Source organism: Diadema antillarum, unplaced genomic scaffold (assembly GCF_040938485.1).
Source record: "Diadema antillarum isolate AM-2024a unplaced genomic scaffold, OU_Dant_1.0 scf00000028, whole genome shotgun sequence".
Lineage (NCBI taxonomy): Eukaryota > Metazoa > Echinodermata > Echinoidea > Diadematoida > Diadematidae > Diadema > Diadema antillarum.
Window position 1 is genome coordinate 6,725,642 of NW_027270917.1, and position 20,023 is coordinate 6,745,664.

The 20,023-nt window shown below is 37.3% G+C and overlaps 2 protein-coding genes across 2 annotated transcripts in view; one reads left to right on the forward strand and one right to left on the reverse strand.

Annotated features, from left to right (window-relative positions):
• The window catches only part of LOC139736269 (protein FAN-like), a 60,673-nt gene extending 54,571 nt beyond the window's left edge, over positions 1-6,102 (reverse strand). Inside the window, exons 1-3 of the mRNA XM_071647002.1 lie at positions 5,981-6,102; positions 4,210-4,317; positions 3,069-3,203 (exon numbers count right to left, since the gene is read on the reverse strand). Of these exons, the coding sequence (XP_071503103.1) occupies positions 3,069-3,203; positions 4,210-4,317; positions 5,981-6,018 (281 nt within the window). The 5' untranslated portion in view covers positions 6,019-6,102. The remainder of the gene's footprint in view (positions 1-3,068; positions 3,204-4,209; positions 4,318-5,980) is intronic.
• A 10,712-nt stretch (positions 6,103-16,814) lies between these two features.
• Positions 16,815-20,023, forward strand: part of LOC139737022 (phospholipid-transporting ATPase ABCA3-like) — a 60,515-nt gene continuing 57,306 nt past the window's right edge. Inside the window, exons 1-3 of the mRNA XM_071647705.1 lie at positions 16,815-16,899; positions 17,538-17,784; positions 18,892-18,965. Of these exons, the coding sequence (XP_071503806.1) occupies positions 17,728-17,784; positions 18,892-18,965 (131 nt within the window). The 5' untranslated portion in view covers positions 16,815-16,899; positions 17,538-17,727. The remainder of the gene's footprint in view (positions 16,900-17,537; positions 17,785-18,891; positions 18,966-20,023) is intronic.

Consider the following 20,023-nt stretch of genomic DNA (forward strand, 5'->3'; position numbering starts at 1 on the left):
ATATACTTTTTGGATTTTTACACTTTCGACTCACTATCATCTGAGTGTAATACATTGTAGTTTCGAAACACAATCTTTTACATTAGTGTCCATTTGTAACCCATTGACAAATCCATTCCATTGTTACTCACATGGCATTTGTTTTTGTCATACTAAAATCTTGACTTTTTCAGCTTTCCATTTCTTAACAAGTTCTTTGGCTTTCATTTCCAATACTTATTTGGAGGAAAGTAATTAATCAATAAATTTGTGATTGGATTTGAAAATAGCTAACATCTTGCAGATTATCATTTCTGTGGTGTGACTTGGATCACAGGGTACTGTTTTGGAATTTTGAAATTTGATTACTTCATTCAGACAGGTTTTCATGTCAATCTGTATGTCAGATATGATGCATGCTAGGTGCAACACAATCTTGATACTATACCCTATTTTCCATACTTTATTATGCTGGCAGTGACCACTTGACTATTTTTGATTAAACAAAATGTAACTTGTGTTACAAAACATCTCTTCGCAAACATGTGTGAGACTCTATGACATGTTTGCGGATGTAGTTCTCAGTGCAGTAAATGGACAGTAATGGTTGGGATAGGATTGTTTATAAATGACATATAGACCTCTACTTATAAATAGCCTGTTGCCATGGGGTACATGTAGTTTACATGGGTGGGTGACTGGAGAAGTTATGTTCATGAAGAACAATATTGAAATGATTGAAATCTTTATAATCTGTTTAGTCCTGGCTTTTCTGGAAAAAGTTACAAGCCCCTAACTATTTTGAAATTCAAAGGGTTAAAACTGTAGTCTGTGGGTTTATATACAATTTAAAACAAACTTGTGGGTTTCTAACAAACCCATATATAATCAAACACATTTGCTGCTTTTTAATTTTTTGCTAAAAAGGTTGTCATTTTTAGAAACAGTAAAAGTTCTGTTAGCAATTTCTCAATGCGTACCTTCAAAAACAGGCGTCCTAGCTGTCACAGGAGTCACACAAACTGGAATTTTATAAAATAACTATAAAAAAAGAAGCCTTTGAAGAATTAAAAAAAAATGATATGAAACAGGGGTGACTTGTATACCACAGAAAAAGAAAGTAAAATTCTAACTATCATATATTATAGGGAACTACACATTTGGGGAACATTTTTTTAAATTCAAATTCATACACAGTCATGGGTAGGGTATGTACATTTATCTTTTCAACAGGTGATTCAAAAAGATGAATGGGATCTTGACCATTTCAATTTCTATTGAGCTCCATGATAATATCACCAATATATTGATTATTCCAACTCCATTTTGATGATGACAGTTTGATGATGACCCTTACATGGAATGGCTGATCAGTGTTCAAGATTGCTGTTCAATGACCATGATCACTGCATTTGATAGCTATACATTTAGTAGGGGATATCAGGCATGGTCCATATGCAAAAGAATGTTTATAAGCCTTTTTTCCCCTTTCTATCATTCTACAATGCTATGTTGTAATCTAACCGTCATGCCATCACATAGTCTATTTTCTATCCCTTTCTCATCAACAGTTGAAATTGATTTCACATGTATATAAAACAATTATGATGGGTGGTTTATGTCAATATACATCCCACAAACTGCACTTATAAAGCAAGCAAACATAATCTTTGCATTAAGTCTATAGCTACAGTTCTAACTCATTGAAAGTAATTCTTACTGCATTATGATGAAAAGTTTGACAAATGCATACAGCTGTACAAAAATTTTGTACATGTGTGTAGCCTAATCATGTTCTGCATTGCCAAAGTCATGTATATGCAAATACAGTGTATGTATACAACTGAGCATAAAGATTTAAATATTTTCTTTGTCTCTTAACATATATGTTGGAAAGTCTTTTTTCTGCATACAAATAAATACTATTTTACGTGTTACAACATTGTTAGTTATTTGGAAACAATCAGCTGCATTAATGTACTTCATATCACCTTAAAATGGACCATTTTTGCATGTTAACAGTCATGATGAAGCCTCCGAAACATGCGTTGCTGCTAACTTTAAGCCACAAAAAAAAAAGATGTTCCTCATCAGTGTACTTTTATTGCTACTGTTGCAGTTTCCTTTAGAATCATATTGCCTCATGTAATGTCATAAATTCGAACTGAACATTGCTCAAAGTGTACACAGTTTGTTATTCACTTTTGTGGAGGCCAATTTCCTTACAATGATACAGTGTCATGTTAAGTACCATTTGTATGAAGAGTAAACATTATGCACTGCCATAAAATGTACATCTGTATACTGTTATTCACATTTTATTGATGCCCTGTTGTTATTCTAGCATGTAGTGATAGTTGCTTACTGTAGTTTTATTATTTTAAGTGAATACAGGACTAGAACTTTGTGTTAGCAGTTTTGAAGCCTCCGAAACACACTAGTTTGTTAACTGAAGCCTCCGAAACGCACAAGTCTGAAAATTTCAACTTTGTCAAAAATAATCCAATTTCTTTGGGATTTGGGTTGATAAATGTTTGTTACTAAGAGATAATTTAGGGCTATGTTTAGAGTGGCTCTTGCTTCTAGAACATTCTTTTAACTTAAAAATAGTTTGTCAGGTACCATTTTTACCTTGGAATTTGAAGTTCACATCCAAATAATTGCAAGAGCGAATATCTGTTGGGGGAAAAGTGTTTTGATATTTCAAATATATGTTCACAGCAAATGAAAAGTTGCATTACATCCACCATTTATCTTCATTTGGTTGCTGTGGGTGACCTAAACATTCTTGTTGTTTTTACCTAAATTTATCTAAAATTCTATAATAGTCACTTCATTTTTCATATTTAGCCTAAGAATTAAGCTCTGGAACGACAAAATATTGAAAATATAGACATTCCTATATAAAATAAAGGCAAAGATAGAAATGGAAACTCAACTTTAATTTTTGACCCTTGCCACATAAAAGTTACACCCTTTACTGTGAAACTGACCATATACAATTCATAACATTAAATGTCATGTTCTAAAACATCTAGAGTACATATTTCAAAGTCATTCCATACCATGATGCTACAGAAATTACTTACTTGAATATAAGGGGTGGGGTCCACTCTTCTACCTTGACACAACTTCTCAGGGGAAACTTGATGATGGGATAGGAAACATCTTGAGGGTCAAAGACAATTGACTTGGAACATATCTTCAGTCGTCCTCTGCAACGTCTGGAATTAATGTGGCATCAGAAGAGTTGCGTTTTACCGAACGATTCTAAGTTCTTACAGTAGAAACAAAGATATATATCACCACTGTTTGTTTTTCTTTAAACAATGATAATGATGATAATAACAATCATCATAGACACCACTATCATCACCTTTTCATTCTCCAATGCTTTAAACGCTTTGAACATCTCCGGAATGATCTCTAGGAGATGTATCCAAATTACATATCATACAATGATTTCTTAAGATAGTCATAACAAATTACACTGCTGGGTAACAGGACAGAGAACAAGCGTTTTATCAAAAGTTTCTTCAATGTACAATTTGACACGATCAATATCAAACATGACTCTAAAGTATTTTAAGGGTCATCTTGGCCTTTAAATAGATATTTTGAAATATGAACTATGACCATGTACATAGCTGTAAAATGTATACTATCTTTTACATTTTTTTTTTCAAATTCCATGAATTTGAGGTAGATCATGCAAATGCCTAATTATCACTCTGTTAGAGTTTTCACCCTACAAGTTATCACTCAGAGACTCTGCAAGGTTTGTACGAGTTCCTGTAAATGTGAGGGCTTAAAGGTCATAGACAATAAAATACAAGCTGCAACTTCAGAGGACTTTATTGGCAATGACTGCCATTAACAACTTAATGGAGAGCAAAACTTTTGATCAAGGACACAACATTTGCTCCTGTGACTATTGCTCTGGTCTATTTTTCTGCGAGGACTAAGCGTTACATGCAGGGTGGTGATAGGGTTTTAATTAGGTTTAGTTTGATGTGAGGATTAGGATTAGGTTTGATTTATGTTTGAGGGTAGAGTTTATGTTTGGCCAAGCATGCAAATATTTCATGGGAGCAACTGTCAGAGGGAGCAAATGTCATGGAACCCTTTTAAACATACACTTTTTGCTTGGACATCCAGGTATTGTATAAATCAAAAGAATCTTAGTAAGCATCTTCTCGACAAACATGTGCACCAAACCTCCAATCTGACCTTTGCATCGCTTCCTCTTCAGACACATCCTTGAGTCCAGTTAGATAGTAGTATACACTGAAGTCTTCAAAATAAATCTCGCCTGGATCCAATAGCAGCAGTGAAAATCTAGAGAGAAATAGGGCCAAGATTCATTTCAATAAAATCATCAGACAAAGGAATGTTCATCATCTTCTGTACACCAGTACCATGTGCAGACATCTGCGATGAATAGTAGGTCTATCATTAGGGAAATGTAATGTACAAATTAAATTTTTCATTTGTACAGAGGGCACACAAATTGAAGAAAACTCATACTGTACCTCATATCTTCATCATTTTGTTTAATAATCTCTTGCTTTCATTTGATATGCCTTGTCTACCTTGGATGACGTAACATAACAATGTCAGAATTTTTTAGCTTGGGTATTTGTTTTAAGTTCATTGTGTCACTGCTGGCAACCAGGGATAGTCTGGTGGTAGTGTTACTGCCCGGAAAGCAGTAGATGACAGGTTTGATTTCCACTAGTTCCTTCTTCCTCTTTTTTTTTCATGTTTGTTCAAATTGTAGATCAGCAGTTGCAATCTTACAAATTTCATTTTTACAAAATTTATTTGCTAACCTTTGGCCAGTTTTGGCGGTTTCCTGGAATCATCCCGCGGTGCAACGTCACATCACATCACGCATCCAGCACATCAGACAGCGCGCAAGCTGAGAGATTATCAGAGCGAGCTTGTGCACACACCGGGGGATGCAGTATCCTTTGGTGCATGCGCAAGCTTGTTCTGAAAATCTCACAGCTTGCGCGCTGTCTGTATGTGCTAATGGGGATGCGTGATGTGATGTGACGTCTCATCGCGGGATTCCAGAAAAAACGCCCAAAGTTTAGCGGACGGCGGAATTGACGAAGAAAGTGAACCCATCATACTTACAAAGTGATTAGTTTGCTAAGAAACTGAAGTACCCACCTACTCTATCAGTGTGGAATAGTAATTTGGAATATATGCACAAGATCAGGTTAGTACTGATTTTATTTTTCTCGTTCCAAATTTGTGTAAAAAGATGTCAGACTTCAGCTTCACGAGGCTGATTCGCGCGCGGAGAGGTGAGAGCCGCAGAAAAAAGCACCGAAAATATTTAGTCGGATCAGGCCGCTAGGTGCAGCAGTCGTGCATTATGCTAACATGCTGGCACCCATGTTTTAATGGGCGCTCTGCATCGGTTGAATAAAACTCGATTTTTGAAGAAAAAAACAGACAGGATTTTTTCTTCTTTTCATCACGGATAGTGGACATGTGTGTGTAACAAAAAATCACCGTGCAAAGTTGCGACAATTTATACGTCAGATGTGAGATGAATAAGAAGTGAATAGGGGTCCTCTTGAGGCATTCCCCCAGGGGCCTCATGAGGCGTGCGGGCGGTCCTCATGAGGCGGGGCAGTCCTCGTACGGGGGAGCGGTCCTCATGAGCGGGTTTCCCGGACTGATATTGAAACTTTCTGCTACCGTAATAAATGCTATGCTACTTAAGTTGTGGTTCATGACTTTTTGTGATGGCACTGAATGTCAAAGCGGCATTATAACAAGCGTTGGAGTATACTCTTGGGAGGTTCTGCACAGCACAGGAAGAAGAAGAAGAAGATAAGTTACCGGGACCTTCCAATCTCTTCGATTCCATACGCTACATTAAAAGACTTACATATAAAGAAGTATGTGGGACTATACGGTCAATTATAGGACTGTTTAGCCTTTACTTCACGAATCGTCATGCACCTTCGTATTTGGTATTTACCTCTCTTTTATGCTGAAGTCCTCATCAACAAATGCCATCGTAGCTGTGGAAGCAGAGGCTGTTTGATTCTTGAAAAATAAAGAAGTTGGTGGTAGGTCCAGGTGGGACGAGCTGTTCACCGATATGTGTAATGTGATGATGGTAGACTTCCTACGCTGCATGCACATACTAGTATCCGTAACGCGTACAAAATGGGTGATTTCAAGTTCGGTGCTAGTGCTAGTGCTAGTGCTATCTCAGCACTAGCACCGGCAATAAAACCGAACTTGAAATCACGTCGGTGTTGGGAGTTGACCTCAAAATTATGACGTATTTCCGGTTGCTGGTGCTGGGCTCGGTGTTGAATGTCGTCTGCTGAACCGAGCTCCGCCGTTTGTGTTAGCGATTTACGTGCTTTTTCGCCATTGACTAACACTAGCCCTTAGGGATTAACATTTTTGTCATTTCAAGTTCGGTGCTGGTGTTAGCGTTGCCGTGCGAGACTCATATTCACGTCCATAATAGATGCACGTTTTATGTGCAAAGTCTATGCTAATGCAGTGGTCGCCCACGTAACGTACACGAACACTCTCGACATGGCTTTATAAATCCGAGCCTGGGAGCAAATTTAAGATAGTTGTATTTAGGGGAGTGGATGAAATTTGTGGCATTTTAATCTGTCTTCCTCACTATGTCTCTAAAACTAAGCAATTTTGTCTACATCTTTTAATATTTTACTGTAATCACGCACAATCACTTTTTTCGTCGCGCAATTCCCGCGGAGCTCGCGGTGCTGCGATTCCAACACCTAGTGCTGGTGATCGATAATTTTGATCGGTATCGCCTCGTTAATCTGACCGTCGGTGTTGGAGCTCGATTTAACGCTGTTATTCGGGGGCTAGCACTAGCACTAGCACTAGCACCGAACTTGAAATCACTCAATGAATAGGGATGTGGGGTCTCCGTCGTCCTGCTTCCGGCAACCAGTGGGTAAGGTGCCCAGGGGCGGGCACGGGGGGGGGGGGGGGGGGGGGGGGGGTACTACCTTACCAAGGGATTCATGAGCGTGTGTGTGTGTGTGTGTTGGGGGGAGGGGGAGGTGGGGGAGGGGTGAACCAGGGATATCGCGATTGACAATCCTTAAACTTTAGTATCCATTTGAGCACTCTGAATCACAACAGCTCTATTGCTCTCACTCAGGAGCGTCGACCCACTTTGAAAATAAGAAAACGAAAGATTTTTTTTTTTTTTCGCTGAAAAATTCTCATCATCTACTAGATCTATCTGATGAGATGTGGAATATCATAAAAACAGTGTTGCCGAAAGATGTTTCGGACATGAGTTAAGAATCACTTACAGGGAGACCCGGAGTAGAGATGAAGATGAATCTGCTGAATTTAATACATTTTCGCCAATGTTGGTAGAGATTTGGCTGGAAATATTCCGAATGTTCATGAACATTTACAAGATTCGGACAATGTGTATGTACTGGTTGATTCGTTCTCATTGCAACTTGTCACTTAAACTGAATGAAGAGATGCTTAATTCGAGGAATGAAAAATGAAAAAAATGAAAAATAAGAAATCATCAGGACTTGATGGTATTTCTATGTGGTATTTTCTATGTTCAAAATAGCTGCTATTCCCTAACTCATCTGATAAATAGGTAATTGTCCGAAGGCATTATTCCGTTACGATGAAAACTGGCAAAGATCATACCACTAGGCCTATTCAAATCTGTATCTATAATCATTGAAAAAGTCGTTCATAAGCAACTATCCCGTTATATAAAGTTGAATGGTTTATTTTCACCAAACCAGTCGATTTGTTGGGACCTACACTCAACAAGCTTTGCTTTTTAGTAGGTTCCATCGTATTTCTCTTTGATTGAAAATGACACATCGACCGTTATGTATTACTTTTGTATTCCTATTTCTTCATGTATATATCCAAGCTGGACATTCTGTGTTATATTTTTGTTATATACCATGTATTTTCCATCGAGAAATACGAAAATAAATTGAAATTGAAATTGAAAAAAAAATTACCACTTCATTTGTTAAAAGTGACGGATAACTGGTTACTGTACACGCCACACTCTAAAAAATGCGGGGTTAAAAATGACCCCGAACGGGGTTGAAAATGACCCCGCATACTTGGTCAACTATGCACTAACCCCGTGCGGGGTCACTTTAACCCCGCATTGCGGGGTCACCCAAACTGACCCTGCAGCGGGGTTAAAATTTAACCCCGGCGGGGTTGAAATTCAACGCCGTTGCGGGGTCATTTCTAGATGACCACGAACGATTTCGGGGTTATTTCAAAATAACCCCGCATGATTGCGGGGTCATTTAAAAAATAACCCCGCATGACTTGCGGGGTCATTAAGCCGACCTTTTATGGGCAGCCAAAAATAACGAATCATTTTCACAAATGTGTATGGTATAGGTCTAACGTTTAATAGGACTCCAAATCAGAATAGGAGCCCAATAGTTCCGTAAAACCAAAGTTGAGTTATCTGCACTTTGTAAACAGAGCTGTGTCATGATTTTCCAGATCTAAAAAGATCTAATGTTAGAACTCTAATTTTTTTAAGCACCAATTTTCATTCACGCATTCCAGCACTGGAACTATAATGTTAACGTTAGAATTAGAAATGCGCAATGGTGTACAGCGCAATGCGAATATAGAGGGATATTTTGCTACGTTGCGTATATAGCCATAGGCCTACCTTACAGTTAGAGAGTTTCTAGAATTTCTTTTCTTCGTGGGCCTAGTTATCTAGGCTCTAACGTTAGATATATTCTACATCTGAACTTTTGCAGTGTTGGTCTGCCTGGCTAGGCCAAAAAGAATACCTGCAAACAGAATAAAGAAAGCACCAATTTCTGCTTATTTGCCGGGGCATAGATCTTCCAAGTCATTTATGTAGGCCGGCTACATTGAACAAATAACAAAAGTCATGTAGGCCTATTAGTACATGTACTAGTATCTCAAACTCAGGTTCTCTAACAAGTTAGAGTCAGTCACGTTACGGGGGTAACGTTAAAACCCCCCAGTATTACTATTCGGTCATTTAAGCTTTTCTGCAATATTTTATAAACTAAAATAATACATACATACATCATATCTACAGCAACGTATGTGAAATATATCAAATTTTTAATCTCAATTTTCATTTTTTAAATATCTCACAAAATTTCACAAAATCCCATAAGATATCACCTTGAAAATCCCCCAGAATACGGTCATCGCGATCAGAATTCGGTCACGCGATATGCTATAGAAACGTGTTACCACTAGTATATAGCTATATAGGCCCTAGCTACCATTACAGTTTCATACATAGCCTAAAAACCCTAACACCAACGCTGCAAAATAAATAATATAGACAAGGGGTCTAGGCATTATACGCCAGTTAATGTGAATGAAAAACATAGAAAGAGATATAAGAGGAAAATAGTACCGATAATTACTTTTCTAAACACATAGTAGTCATTAAAAAACTAAAAGATTCACTCCAGATCCAGGCTTACCTTTCGCTTTGCTCTTCTTATCACACGATCCTCATCCCCAAACCATGCCCAACCGGCCGGCCCACTCGGCCGGCCAATACAGTACATCAACTGCAATGTACTGCGCGAGGCGCGTCGCGTCGCGGCCCCTCATCTTTTTCCGTGCAGCACACATACATTATGTATCACTGCGCGCTGCATATAGAATTCCATGACTGACGCGAAATTAAATAGTCCCAAGAAAAATCATAATTTTGACATATTGCTTCTTTGAATTACTGAATGAAACAACCGCTTTATTTTGTACTTGTTACTTCCTAACTGCAATTAGATTCGCAAGCATTGTGACCCTGTTTATCAATATCCGAATATTCGACCAGAGATTTTGCGGGGTCGCAATAACCCCGTTTTTTCTGGTCACTAGTGAATCGATCGAAAATTTATCAGACGAAACAACCCCGAACGGGGTCAAATTACTTTGACCCCGCAAAATCCAACCCCGCAATTTTTAGAGTGTTATTGACAGAGGCAAGTTCACTGGGGCGGTTTTCAATGACATGAAAAAAAAAATGCGTTTGACATCGTGGAGCATTGCACTATGATAAAGAAACTACACTCAATTGGTGTTTCCGATGAAAGCCTTCGCTGGTTTGAGAAGTACTAGTACTTGTCTGGTAGACAAATACGAACACACTTTTGCAGTGGCGGATCCAGAGGGGGCGCACCGGGAGCGCGCGCCCTCTTTATTTTTTGTTAAGACAAAATAAAGAAAAAGAAAAAAATGGAGGGGCGCGTCCGCCCCCATTGAATTTTGTAAAGGCGCCTCCCTTTACGGAATACCTGGATCTGCCCCTGCTTTTGCAATGCAATGTCGGATCCCCAGGAAGTGTGTTACGGAGTATACCACAAGGTTCCATTTTGGGGCACTACATCGATGACATTGTCAGACAGATTGAAATGTGCAGTATTCATCTAATATGCAGATGACACTATTCTATGTTTTTCTAATTCTGACATTAATCAAATTGAACGGGCCATCGACATTGACTTATCAGTAGATTGATGTGTTTAAATAAGTTGCAATGTTGATAAAACTGAATGTTTGTTGATATACAGGATCACCCGCAGTGTTAAAAAGATGTAATGTGATAAAATGGTAAGCGTTCTCAGTCCAAACAAACAGTGAAATATCTCGGAGTTTTATGTCATGTGTACATGACATGCATGTAGTATGCGCATATCATATAAATACACAAACATTTATGATGTAAACATAAAACTATCGTGTACACATGCACATCCACACACACACTCACGTATAAATAATACACTCACAGCATGATTATAAACACGATATTTGTATGCAAACAAATCCACACAGAATCCTCTAAAAACAACAACGACGACAACAAAACACTATCTCCCCCACACGCATAACTCACCCTTGAACTAATGCATTTTCTACTATCCCCATGCAACCTGTAATAAGATTCAGTACGTATGAAATGAATTGTAACGACAAGCAAACTACTGATATACGTATCTCAGAGACCATCATCGCAAGCTTCCACTTAAGATGTTATGGCAGTCTCCTACATTTTACTCCTTAGACAGTAATTAGATGGAATAATAATTTCCACTTCGTGGACTACAATATTTAGGCCTAAAGTATACACATAATATAGTTTATTATTAGTTTATCGGTGCGTATATGTTTATGCATAATTATATATATATATATATATATATATATATATATATATATATTTTTTTTTTTTTTTGTCCAATGTATGATTTTTGGAATCCTGTTTATTACGTTTTATTTTACTCTGTGACAAAATTACAATGCAGATATGAGATCAACTCAAATATGCGATTACATCCAATTTTGTGATTGAAGCCTTTGGAGTATTCTGTTGATTTCATCGATTCGAGTTTTTTTATTGTTCAAATAAAAAGATATATATATATACTGACATTTTCATGATAATGTTCACTCCTGTTTAATTCTGGGCATGATAATGCTCTTTATTATTCCATGATTTTGTATCATTCAATAAATGCCGTAATATAGGTGTGATGTTCATTATTCCGAAGGTTCCGTTAATCCGAAAATGAAATACTGTATAAAGGTTCGTTATTCCGAAGGTTTGGTATTCCGAAACGCACATATTCTCTATAAACCTTTAGGGGTTTTCGTTAATCAGACAATGAAAAAAAAAAGTTTCGTCTAAACTTCCGGAGGTTCGGAATAAGGCCCAATATAGGAGACCTCTGGATGATTTTCAGATGTTAACATACTTTTTGAACAACTATATTATAACAATACTGAGTATAGAGTTTCCGAATTTATGATGATTAGGATGAAGAATAAGAATGTTTTCAAAATCTATAACAAATTGCAACGAACAAGGATTCAATTCAATTCAATTCATTTTATTTTCATACTTCTCATTTATGAACATTACAACAGAAACCAGACAAGTTCTTTTACCTTGTGAACAATGTGCAGAAAACAAACAATATACATGGTGATAACACAGTAATTACATGTAATGATAACTGGTCAAAATCGAAATCGAAATGGGGTTGATCAAAGAGAAGTATGACGGGACCTACATGAAAGCTAGCTTGTTTGGCTGTAAGCCCCGAGTAATCAGTGTTTGTGAAAAAGAAACGGAGAACGGATAGAAGATAAGACCAGAATGATGATGTAAGGTTGCCAAATTTTATGTAATAAAAAAGAAGAAGAAAAAGAAGAAGAAGAAAAACAAACAAACTATACATTAATATGAACTTACTGTGACCGAGCCATCATTATTATACAGCCTACTTTGGTATATATACTATAAACTATTGTTGCATTAAAACTTTCACCAGGATATGATCAGTAAGACACAAAAAGTAACATGTACAACTATTAAGCCATTTGGTGCCTGCCGTCAAGCTCTGCATAGAAGGTTAAAGAGGGGCAGAGGGAAAGAGGAAGAGAGGGAAACGAAGTAGAATGTGGAATTGCTAATGATGAATTCAGAGAGCCCGATGGCAAGACCCTAAATGGAATCTGCAACGTGTTGACAAAATGTTTGATTGGACAATAACATACCACAGTATTACATAAGACATTACGACTGTTCAGTGTCTGCAAAATATGCACTCAATAAAAACTCTTTTAATTTACGTTTAAAGGAATATAAAGACGAGCAGCTTGTTATTTTGGGGGAGAGGTCATTCCAGTATCTAGGGCCCGTATACATTATCGTTTTTTTAGCGAAAATTGTTCGAGTACGTGGAAGGTGAAATGCGTCACTTTGGCGGGTAGGATAATAATTATGAATCAAATAGTTTTTTCTGAACATGCTAGTAAAAAATATCCGGTAACTCGTTGGCAGAAAATTTGTACATAAATATGCCGACGTTGTAACTGAACAGATCTGATATTTTCTGTATCTTATTTTTCAAAAATAAATCATTCGTGTGGGACATGGTTGATATTTCTGATGGCACGTATTTGAATACGGAACAGTATATCAAGAAGATTTCTAGTTGCATTCCCCCACACAAGAATACCATAATTAAGGTACGGAGTAATCAAAGTAGAATAAAGATTAAGCAGAATTTGACTTGGAAAAACACTCTTAAGTTTATTAAGAACACCCGTATTTTTAGAAAGAATATTACTTAAATAACTAACGTGGGATTTCCAAGATAAATCACTATCAATAAAAAGCCCTAAAAATTTTATACTATACTGACTTGATTTAATTCAGTTTCATTAAACTTAATATGAAAAGGAAGGGTTTTAAGACTATTGCTAAAAAGCATACAATGAGTTTTATCAATATTAAGTGACAATTTGTTGGCGTATATCCAAGATTGCACAGATTTAAGTTCTTTATTCACTGTGTTAACAAGAGTATAAGGATCTCTGTGTGTAAAAAACAGATTGTAGTCGTCATCAAAACATATAAAGGAAAGAATTGGCGAGGAACTAGGAAGATAGTTAATGTACAAAATGAACAATAGTGGGCCTAGTAAGGAGCCCTGTGGAACACCACATGAAATTAACTTTAACTGAGAATCACGGCCATTTATACTCACAAATTGTTTTCTGTTTGATAAATAATCTCGAAACCAGTCCAAAGCCTTCCCACGTATACCATAATGTCGTAGCTTGTAAATCAAAATATCGTGGTCAATTGTGTCGAAGGCCTTCGAAAAATCAAGAAAAACTCCAATAATGTGGGAGACATCATCTATAGCATGAGCAACTTTATGGATAAAAGTGAGTAAGGCATGGGTCGTACTGTGGTTTTTCCTAAAACCAAACTGGGAGTTACAAAAAACTTCACACTTTCGAGAAATTTGTGTGTGCGCGTATATACCAACCTTTCAAGAAGTTTTGAAAATGAAGTTAACAAAGATATAGGGCGATAATTTGTCACAGATTCTTTTTGTCCTTTTTTAAAAATTGGTACTACTTTAGCTATTTTCATTTTTTGTGGAACTATGCCAGTAGATAACGATGAATTAAAAATGTGTGTTAATGGTATAACTATTTCATTAATGATGTTTTTAAGGAGAAAATTGGTGATTCCATCACATCCAGAGCTTTTCTTAGTGTTCAAGTTTTGCACGATATCTTTGATTTCTTCTTCAATGACAGGTTCACAAAAAAAAGAGACTGCTGATTCTGGTCTTTTAGAAAGTAATAAAAATCAGTATTTGAATGCGGAATACTGCTGGCAAGATTAGGTCCTATGCTTACAAAGTATTCATTGAATATACTTCTGCCACGAAGATGACACGTCAGCCTCACCACAAGAATGCATGAGTTAGGGCTCAAGCAGGGAGGTCCCACCTCCCTGGCTCAAGGAAGCAGAGCAAAAGAAGAAGGCATGCATATATTATACACAGGTGAAATTGCAAGCAAGTACGTGTAGTATTGTATAATGGAAATACACTGCTATAGGACATTTCTGAAATATGTGAGCCTCCTATGTCATCATCATTGTTGAGTGTAATTTGTTTAAGGTTTTACAAAGTATTGTTTCTCTGCTCGAGGACCACAATGAATTCCACAAATCTACACATGGAGCTGTCGATTTTATGTATAGGGCCTACTACATGATGTGAAATTATGAAAATCGTCTGGAATGCCCCTTTAATGAAAATGGAATATAAGATTGTTATTCCGAAGGTTTGTTTATCCGACAAAGATGACAAGGTTCGTTAATCCGAAAGTGTAAAGACGGTGCGTGCCATGACACGAACCTCCGGAATAACAGACCTTTCTTTTTTCTTGGATCATTCTTTTACGAACTTTTGGAATAACGAAACTTATTTCATTTTCATATTAACGAACCGATCGGAGTAAAGAAGTGTAGCCTCGCACTAAACATTTGCTTGATGTAATCCTTTTTTTTTCTTAATCTGTGAGGGGGGGGGGGACTGACTGATCCAAGTACGGAGTCCAGGACCCGTCTTACATTTATTTTGACGGGGGGGGGGGGGGGGGGTCGTTCTGTGGTCGAAGTCCGGAAAGTTATATTTTTACAAATGCATATTGTGTAAACTTGTTATTAGAGATATGTGTTAGTTTCTTTTTTTTTTGGGGGGGGGGGGTGTTGCTGTTCGATGGGTGCACCCCATTTTCGGTTACAGTAATTTCTTCATTCACTTCGGTTCAGTTCAGTTCAAATTTATTTCGTGTTTTTTTTTCACAATAAAATTATATATAAACATAAATCTCACTTTCTCCAGTCACAAAAATGATGCATGTATAACATTTATATAAAGAAAACAATTATTAAAAACTTACAGTAAGGATATGTTGGGTAGTGGGTACAATAGTTGGTAAAGTAACGCCGGAAAGTGAAATAATTGTCAATATGCATTGTGTGAAAAAACGGAGGGACCCACTAAAAGACAGAGCTTGTAGAATGTGGGCCCCTCTTAGGTAAAAAGATTTGGTGCAAAGATTGATTAAGAACAGCAATTTGATAAGGGGCACAGAAGATTCTGGAGCTTTGCTAATCCGAAAATGAAATAAGGCTCGTTATTCCGAAGGTTTGTTGACCCCAAAAAGAAAGAAAAGTTCGATATTGATACATTGCACTCCAAACGTTCGTCGGTTCGTCATTTCAAAAGTTCGTTACTTCGAAGGTTCGTATAATTGAGATAATAAAATAAGGTTCGTTATTCCGAACTTATGGTTTATTCATTCGAAAAGGAAATAAGGTTCCTAAGTCTGAAAACTCCTTAATATACACACCTTCTTTGCATTTCTGGATTAACGAACCTTCGGAGTAAAAACCAATGAATGTTCGGATTAACGAACCTTTTTTCATAAAGACTGCACGGAATTTGTGCATGTTTCGGAAGAACGACCCTTCGGAATACGTACTGACGAACCTTATTTCATTTTCGGATTAACAAAACTCTGGAATAACGAACATCACCACGGTATTTTCATGCCCATTGATTTGTTGCACCTCTAAGGACGCCACTTGAAAGCAGCTCATGCAAACTCGATAGTTATCGAGTAAAAAAAAGTAAAAATACGAAACATGTAAAGAATTAACGTATTACCATAAGGGTAAATTGGATATAATGAATAATGAATGAATAGATGAATGGATGCATGAGTGAGTGAGTGAGTGAGTGAGTGAGTGAGTGACTGACTGACTGAATGAATGAATGAATGAATGACGCGACATTATTTTGCTCATGCGACAATATTGCTCCGGTCTTATTTTTTGCCACGGACTACGGGCGTAGGGCTAGATCAGAGTATAGTGTAAGCCTAGTGTAGGGTTTTATGTTTAGTTTGATGTGAGGATTTTGTTTGTGGGTATTTAGAATTTATGTTTGGTTTCGTGTGCAGATATTTCATGGGAGCTAATCAATTAATTGTCGCAGGAGCACGGAGCGCTCCACCCATTTTTGACATCTTACGATGTCAACGGTAGGCAAGGGTGTTCCTTGACGTCACTACTTTGATCGTTGCGATACTAGTACACCAAGTACCTTGAACTACTAGTATCGATCAACAGTGTAATGTAGGAGATAGCGCGTCACGTTGTTGTTGTTTTTTTCGATTACGTAAAACGCCAACCGTAACCGTAACCATCCCCAACCTTCATACACATCCCATGATACACGCACTCTCACTTCATACATCGTGCGTGGGAGCATGGTGGGAGACACACGGTGTATGGCACCATATCACCGCAGTAGTACTGTACCAGTACGTACCAGTACGGCGTGCGTGTGTGCATGGACCTAACATGTGTGTAAGCGTCGCGCGGCATTGAGTACGGATCTAGCTCGGAACACGAAGTTGAGTCGAGTTGTCACGGCGGCAGCTGCAGTGACAAGCAAGGAAAGGAAACGCTCAGGAAATCTACTGGAAAGCTCAACGACGGTAAGTAACCGGAGTACCGTGCAGAGTTGCAATTTCGTTAGAATTGTGTTGACATGTACCTATTCATCTATCTATATTATTACCTGTACAAATACGAATGTTTGACTTGAGCAGCTAGAGGCCGGACACGACGGAACCAAGCGCTGCAGGGAAGGCCGGGGCAGCCGGGCTGGGGAAGACCGCTTCAACTAGAGATTGTGCCGTGCTGTCGCGTGCAGTCAAAAATTACGTTTCTATCTACCTACGATACCCTACATTGCTGATACAAACCCACAAACATTTTAGTCTAAAGGGGAAAAGGTTGTTCTTTTAATAATTACATATTTCGGTCATTCTATCACCAGTTCTCGCGCGATAGTTCAGTCAATCACTCTAACTTGTATAGAGTGGTCTAAGCCCCTTGTTAAAGTAGGAAATCTATCTGAAAACTGATTGATTTAGAAAATTTAGGATCTAAATTGACATTGTCATTGAAAAAAAAATGTATTAGAATCTACTACTAACGTTAGTGTTTTGTATTTTTATACATATTCAATACTGAGTAGTAGATCCCTAAATCCTTTAGTATAGTCCACACTGGACTCATGTAAAGAATCAGAGTTTTCACTGTGTTTGTAACAATTTTTTTCTCCTGACAGACACAGTTGTACAGCGTCTGTAAGAAAGACAACAAGCCCTCAGTTTTAAACATCATCTGGCTTCCTTGAACTTCAAAGTGAACAATGCAATGAGCCGCTACATCTACACGGTCCACAGTACTCCAGCAGTGCCCAACACTTGACATCAAATTTTTGTGGATTCATAGTGAACAGACATCAGAAAAGAACCATGGGAAGGAGACTGAACCAGTTTTTTCTTCTTATGTGGAAGAATTTTCTTCTCCAGGTAAGTTTGTAAACAAACGTTTACAATCTACTTTCTTTTCCAATTTGATTTCAAACTGTCGAACTGCAACAATCTACTCAATCAAGGTAGAAACGCAGCAACTTTTAAAGAAAGAAATACAATCTATGTTATAATTAGTATCACATGTCATGTACTCTACATGACCACAGAATGACCTTCTTAAAAGGGATATCATTACAAATACCAAATTCTCTTGAGATGCTACAGTGCCACAGTATAATCAAAGTATTTCACTTGACCATACAGTGTGCATGTGAGTGCTACAATTGTATGGTGCTACATCTACCTTGCACCCACACAGGAACTCAGAGTCAAACTACAAAGCTCCATTTTTTCCCTTTAGTACAACCCAAAGTACTATATTTACACTTGCATTTAAATTGAAATTTGTGTAGATATGGAAAAAGCTTTGACATATTATAGTGCATACCTTTGTCATGTCATGCATGTATGATGTAACCTCATTGAATGATTTAGATCAGAGTCATTTCTCTTCATTTCACTGTATTGAGGTGATAAATTACAGCATTTGCAATTTAAAGAATGTCATGTGACACAGAATTACACTTTGAAGGAACTGCCGAGTTTTTGTTGATTCGATTGGTTTTATGTGGTCATTGATGCATTTGCCGATTAAAATGGTTAGCTAGCATTATAATTTTAATGATTTATTTTTGGTTGTTCTTTACTATGCTTACACATACTTTTGACAAGATTTGTTAACAACATCACAATTAGCTTGATGAACAATTCCTTTTACACCAGACAAGAGGTGTCCGTTCAAGGATTTATTAAAGTCTTCAAGGATGCAAATTTGTGACACCAACAAATCATGAGTTGCAACAAATTTTGTTTCATTTTGATACTCTTTGTTTGTTTGCTTGCTGTTTGATTTTTGCTCAATGCAGTTGTTCGCTTGCTGTTTGATTTTTAATCAATGCAGACATAACGTGAATGAGATACAATGATAACAAATATCTATTACAGTCAGGTAAAGAAATAAGAACCATTGAGCGAAAACCTACATTTGGAAGGAACAATATCAAAATAAAATCATGTACGTTGTCCCATCTTTGTTTGCCCCAGTTTCGGAGACCTATTGGAACTACGTTTGAAATCTTAGTACCAGTAGCATGTGCCGCACTTCTCCTCATGGCAAGGTAAGAAAGAGATCAAGTGATTGTAATGGAAGTTTTTATTACATTCCCCCCCCCCCCCCCCCCCCACTCATACGTGACTGTTAGGATAAATGATGTTTCTGCAACACTAAAATGAGGATGCTAATAGATGCTACAGTATTTCCATGTCTTTATTTTTTTATGTATGGTGCCATACTTGATGTTCTCATCTTGGCAGAAGCTGTTTTGTAAAGCTCTTATAGTGTCGGCAAAATTCTATCTTCAGGTGTCATTTAGTGCCAGAGAAGCGTACAAGCATATATATTTCATTTGCTCGTTTGGAGCTTATTCGTTTGTCGTAAAATATTCACAGTTGAAAACATTAAATGATGAAGGATTACACGTACTAAGTTATGAGATATGCTGAAAATATGATGCACTGGCCACATCACTGGTCACAGAGAGCAATAGTTCATTTGTAAATTTCTTTCCATTTCGTTACTATAGTAATGTCTGCAATGGACAATGTATGACAGAAATGACATGTAAAAAAGGCAGAATGTCAGTCTCCGTATCTGATGTTGGAGCATGTTAGCGTTTCATATATCTGAAGCTCCTTGCAGCAAAAATTTTTTCTGGCTATTGCAAAAGATATATTGTTAAAAAAACAAAAAACAAACAAACATACAAACAGAAGTTTCAAGATAAAGAATTGCGAAGAGTATCCTTCATTTCATACATGTACATGTATTCTTGCAAACCGAACACTTTCAAGAAATGCTAGAAACTCTATTATGCCAGTCTTGTTTTCATGGCAAGACTTATAAAAGCTTAATTGATCATGGCATATTTTTTTATATTTAGTTGCAAGAAGGGGAAAGAGTGGAACTGTATGTGATTTGTGTACTCTTTGCGGGCTCAGATTTGTTTGTGACACATGTAGGCAGGTGCTGGTCCAAAACTCATACACAAGTATCTGGTACAGTATGCATGCTTTTTATCAATGTAAATTTTCTCTTTGGCTTGACTTGTTAGTGGTATATTTGTATAAAAACATTGTATCATTCAAATGTGCTGGAAGTGTATGAAACTGTCCAATT